This window comes from Lottia gigantea (genome assembly GCF_000327385.1).
Source record: "Lottia gigantea unplaced genomic scaffold LOTGIsca_215, whole genome shotgun sequence".
Taxonomy (NCBI): domain Eukaryota; kingdom Metazoa; phylum Mollusca; class Gastropoda; family Lottiidae; genus Lottia; species Lottia gigantea.
In genome coordinates, this window is record NW_008708508.1 from 68,126 (window position 1) to 74,111 (window position 5,986).

Below are 5,986 nucleotides of genomic sequence, written 5' to 3' on the forward strand. Positions count from 1 at the left end.
TTGATGAATCCAAATTACTTCGGGTGTTTCATTGATCATGTACGATTCATCACCATAGGATGTAGCCTTTGTTATGATATAACTGTCAGTTATTAATTTTTGTGCCATATTTCGAATGAAATACTTCCGGGCCTGTGGCTATAAAGATCTCTTCTGCTGAATAAAATTTTAATAACTTACTTTAATTGAGAAAGTTTAACTGGACTCTGTAGTTTTTCTGCTTAACAAAAGTTTGAGCTTCTGAGGAGAAAAGCACACAACTTTCTCCCATCGACTGACAGAGAAATTTAATTAAATTTTTTTGATTTTTTAACATCTTCATCATTATGTACATTTCCAAGTGCTTCTTCTTTGAATTCATCATAGGTTTTTTTTTTAATCCTTTTCCTACCATTATCTACTTGCAGAACATAAACAACATAGTTTATCAACATTATAATAAAAGATGGCTTGCCAGACAAAAATGAAATGGAGTTTTACGTCCTACTCTTCTGCACCTTGTGGGATAATGAAGACGGGCAACGCCATGCAGGGTGCCATGAGGGAAATTTTGCCAGGACAGCGGCATTAGCCTGCTCTTTTTCGATTTCCAACTGTCGAGGGATCTTTAACGTGCATAGCCTGTAGCACACGGGGCCTCGGTTTATTGTCCCATCCGAACGACTAGACGCTTTTTCCATGTCAGCCCCTCTTACCTGCATCACTGACAGGGGGAAACCGGGTTGCCAGACAAAGTAACATACTCCCACTACTATTTAGTTATATTTTAAAAATAAATCAGCCGGAATTTGTTTTGTTTTTTCTATGCAATTTTGACCCAATTATTTTCACAACCGTTAGCTGACAACATCAATACATGACTGATAATTTTAATGGTTATTTTAACATTTGTACACCATCAGAAGAAGTTTGTATCGACCCAGGCGTGTATCGGAAGAATGTGTAGCTCGGTTTTGAACATAGCCAGGCGACTGAAAATCAAGCTGTATTCAAAACCGGCCATATGAATAAGGATATTTGCACTAATATCACTTGACTCTCCCATTCCATTAAAATTCAGCAAACTAACTTATTCGACAGAAGTGTCGCCATTTTGTTAGGGGGATAACATATATTATTACTTTAATGTAGTCTGGTGGTATAATGGTTACGAATGCTCTTGTGAATAGCTGGAGAGAAAGGCCTTATCCCTTTATTTGGCAAGACATATTTTTATCATTGAAAAATTCTAATTTTTGGCATATAGTATACTTATAGGACATCATTTTAAAAAATGCAAGAAAAAATTTTGTTTTGCCCCACCCCACCCTTTTCTGAATTGTTGCCATTTGGCATCATTTGCAAATTAAGGTTAAGAATTTTGGCAAATCATCCCCAAAACAAACTAAATGAAAAAAGTAAGGCATAGATATTAATAAGTTTTAATTCGTAAAAATTGATGAAATACTGAAAAAAACATGGTATATCAAGTTTAATTAGACATTAAATCAAGCCCATCAAATTCATTTTAAAATTGATTCTTTCAAGATAAGGTATAAATATATGCATAAATGATGCATGGATACACATGTAGGAAGCTATCATTGAGCATTAACCACAAAACTAGAAAGTCAACACAAATTACTTGGTATGAAAAGACATAAAACAATTCCTGTCTTTGTTAAACATTGTGCGACACGATCTGTATCGCGAATACCCGGTTGGACAGAGACGACATCTTCCCTTGTCATTTTCATGCACAGGCCAATGTGCGACCTGGTCATATCTGCTATCCGCTAAGGGTCTGGGGACTACAAAACGTCTTATTTTAGACTGCGGAGGGGCGCTATCTTCTAGGGAAGGCCTGCCTCTTCTTGGAACCTTGCCCGCAAATTGCAGTCCAAATGCAATTTGTCCCCTAAACTTCTTCAGACTCATATATGTGTTTTTATTGTGATCTCTCCTGTACAGGAGCCATGCATTGTTCACACACATGTCAAGAAGTTGACCAAATACCCTGAGATACCAGCGCTTTGTTTTCAGACTGGTTCTGTACAGGGAAAACTAGTACTATATCTGCAAGGTCAACCCCACCCATATGAACATTATATTGCTTGATAATGTTTGATGCAGGTACTTTTTCGGTAGATTTGGAAACTTTACTGTACCTTTCGACTGTAGTAACTGGTTCCACCCCAGCATATGAACTGGCAAGTGTTACGACTTTGTTGTCGTACCATTTTACGACCGTGATGCCATTTGCTTGGTCAATCCTATAGTCATAACTGCCACGACCCTTTTTCATAAGTACCTTGTCATCTGTTATAGATAAGTTTCTTTTCCTGTTGGCACGCAATGTGCCAATACAATAAATTTCAAAATTAACTTTTAGGTATTTAATTAATTCAAAGCTTGTAAAGTAATTGTCAAAATAAACCTTGGAATTTTGAGGATCTGCTATTGATTGGCATAGGGAAACCACAACTTGACCACCAAGACCTAATAGCACTTCCTCTGCATTAAAGCAATTATTATCAAATGTGCTTGATCCAGCGTATGCTATGAAATCATAAATCATACCCGATACACCAGCACGCGTAAAAAATTTGAAACCCCACTTTTTGGGTTTACTTTTGATGTATTGCCTCAAATTCCCAGCGCGTTTGCCTTTGTAAGGAATCATCATCTCATCTATAGAGAATTGGACTTCGGGCTCTATGGCCAAAACATTAGTGTGCACTTTGCTCATGATGGGACGAACTTTGAAATAACGATCTGTCGAGGTTTCTGCCATAGAATTGTTGTTAAAATGAATATTCCTTCTTAATTTCTGAAATCGTTTCAATGACATACCGTCATCAATTGGTGCAAATCTGGTTTCATATGACCAATAATCTAAATAACATGGACATGTTACAAAGCCTGTATATAGCAATATTGATACAAAACATTCAATTTCGTTTTTGGTTGTATTTACGGAAATACCTGATCTTTGAACAGAATACAAGTTAGTTTGATCTACAATACAATCTATAACTTCATCATCAAAAAGTGTTTTAAAATACTGCAGTGGAGTTAATTCATCATCACTTGTAGTAAATTGTATATCCTTGTCAATTTCACCAGGAATCAATTTGGTCTTGGTCCAAGTCCATTTGTTAACAAGTGGTGTCATTTTTTGCTTGGATGTAGTAGATTCAATATCCCCAGCAGGCTCATCATCATACAAATCATCCTGGTCATTATCATCATCTGATTGCGCCTCTGGACGAAAATCTGCATCAACTTGATCTTCCGATATGCTTTTGAATTCTGAAACAATAAAATCTCACTGCAGAAATAATAAGAGTAATAAAGAATCACCTAACATGTATCTCAACCATTCTGTTTTAATCGCAAAACATTTCTAATACATAAAAAACATATTTGATATGAAGAGGTTCCTTACAGAGAGGTTGTAATACCTGCACGTTTCCATAAATTGAATATCCTGCATAGCTTTGTTGCCAATTGGCAACAACTATTTTGTAATTTTTTTACCTACCAAAATTTTAATGTTATGAAAAATCTACAAAATTGATTTCGGTACCAAATCCCTACTGCAGAAGCCCAATAAATATTGTGTGTGAAAACAGGCATAGTAAGGGTCTTTTATTAAAAATGAGTAACTTACCACTTTTTGTCAGGCAGACGAAACCTGCAAATAAGTCAGCCATGTGCTAAAAGGGAAATTCCCACTTTCCCCCAATAAATATAAATATAGTATTAGAACAATGTTGCAAATACAGGCTAATATCAATATAAACATTATGATTATGGAATAAGAGGTCAGAGGTCACTTTTCTGTTATGTTGCCATTCGGCAACAAATTATAATAAAGGGTTGTATACGAATCCAAGTCATTTGACTAACGGAAAGGCCCCGCCCTCAGAGAATATAACCGCGACAGAAGCTAGCCAACAATGACTTTGAACATACACCCGTCCTATAAATCTCTCTTGACGAACTTTCGGAAATTAGGCTTCAAAATTACCTCAAAAACCACATCAAAGGACATCTATTTGGCACTCATTCAGAACCTTAAAATTGAACCCAAAATACAACGAGAAAACAGACATATCAACTTCAAGTCTATCTTTGGCAATATTCATAATTCAAAATTAAATCTTCGGGAAAAAGACTTACTGTTTCTCGTTGTACATTCGGCCCTGCCTACAAAATCCTTTTTGAGGGTTCGCAGATCCACAGATTTTGATCTGAAATGCAAATTCTGTGAAGTGGAAGTCGAATCCCTCAAACATCTGTTTGTTCAATGTAAAAACCTGAAGAAATTGCGGGATAGCTTCTGTCGCTTCGTGAAAAATCCTATCAGTCACGAGGTCACAATCATATAATTTATTGACTTTTACAACATTTTTAATTTTTATTAGATTCATAATCCTAATTTATTTATACCTAATTATATTGTATAAATATATCCACCTTTTTCATAATATATTTCTACTATAAAACTGTGATAGAATTTGACTTGAAAGTAGGATCGAAAGCTTCGTGCTCACTATCAAGTCCGCGCTTATAGTTGAAAAGCTTTCGATCCTATTTTTCATCCAAACTATGTTCATTATCTGTGATACCTTAATATAGACATATTAGTGATAATTATTTTTATTCGACATAATTTCATATACACCCTTTATATAATTTACTATTTTTACAATTTACTGTGATATTGGAAATGAAATAAAACTTTCACTCTACATAATTCATATGTATACATTTTATGATCGAAAATAGGATCGAAAGCTTCATGCTCACTATCAAGTCCGCGCTTGGCAGTTCAAACACCTTTCGATCCTATCCTCGTCAATATTATTTATAGTTCTCTAAGATATATATGTATAATCTAACAGGTAGATGCCAATCAACTTTTATTGTAATAATCTTCTCTGGGTTGCTGGTTCTGGTAGCAATTAGTTCGACACTCGTGCTGTGAACAACTAATTAGCTCTCTCTCTAGTCTGGATTGGTGAAAGTGGATTAGCGGATTACTGTCAAGTATCAATTAAGTATTACTCAATTAACTTTTGACACCTGCCACTAATTACTGTGAGTTCGTTCCTTTTTATTCTTTTCTTTTATCTTTTCTTTGGGCGGCCGACAATTTCTTTGGCGGAAGAAATTCAAGCTGTCCTACAAAGCTTTCACTAGGTTTCGTTTTGTTTCGTTGTTCTCTTTTTCATTTTAAACTATCAATTTTTACACAGTCTGCAAGACATTCTTGATAGATATAGCTTATCTTTCTTATTGTATTTTCTCTCATATTTTTGTACTAATCAAACCTTCTTTTCAGTAAAAATGGCCACTTCCCAACAAACCACCAAGGTTAGCTATGCCGATATTGCGAGTCGGCCAGCTGCTAGCATGCAACCCAGGGTAGCAAGGCCGGTATACTCCAATATCGTGATAGTGAAGCCAAGCGGGGGCAAAATTTTCGGCAACACGAAGTCGAAGGTTATCAGCGACTTCATCCGGAAAGAGTGGAAGTATAGCTCTCTTCCGGAGGTCAAGGTGCTGGCTAACGGCAACGTGCGGCTGAACTTTGAGCGCCTGGCAGATGCGGTTTATGCTGCCAACCAAACCTCACTGTGTGGGATGAAGGTGGACTCGGTCATGTCCACCTTCAACAAAACGGAACGGGTCGTCATTTATGGCGTCCCCTCCGAGTACTCTGTGGGTGAATGCTTGAGGACCTTAAGCTCCACAATCACGCTGTAGAGGGTTTATACCTCTACAAACCTCGAGAGGGTAAGGACTGTCCAACTAACTTTTGACAGCGGGAAAGTACCTAATGGTCCTCTTCCCCTTCTATATTCCAGTTACCAGCTCCACCCATACATCCCTAAGGTACGAAGGTGCCAGAAGTTGGGTCATTTGGAGAAGTTCTGTCGCAGCAAAGTTTGCTGCGAAAAGTGTGGAGAGGGGCACAGCACCAAGCTGTGCAAGTCCA

At 37.0% G+C, this 5,986-nt stretch overlaps 1 protein-coding gene across 1 annotated transcript; it reads right to left on the reverse strand.

Annotated features, from left to right (window-relative positions):
• Nucleotides 1-1,411: 1,411 nt before the first annotated feature.
• Nucleotides 1,412-3,695, reverse strand: LOTGIDRAFT_174746 (hypothetical protein; the record flags this gene model as incomplete). Its single annotated transcript, XM_009054392.1, has 3 exons — nucleotides 1,412-1,446; nucleotides 2,965-3,291; nucleotides 3,653-3,695. 3 exons carry the CDS (start codon nucleotides 3,693-3,695, stop codon nucleotides 1,412-1,414), a joined length of 405 nt encoding a protein of 134 aa, XP_009052640.1.
• Between the last annotated feature and the right edge of the window lie 2,291 nt (nucleotides 3,696-5,986).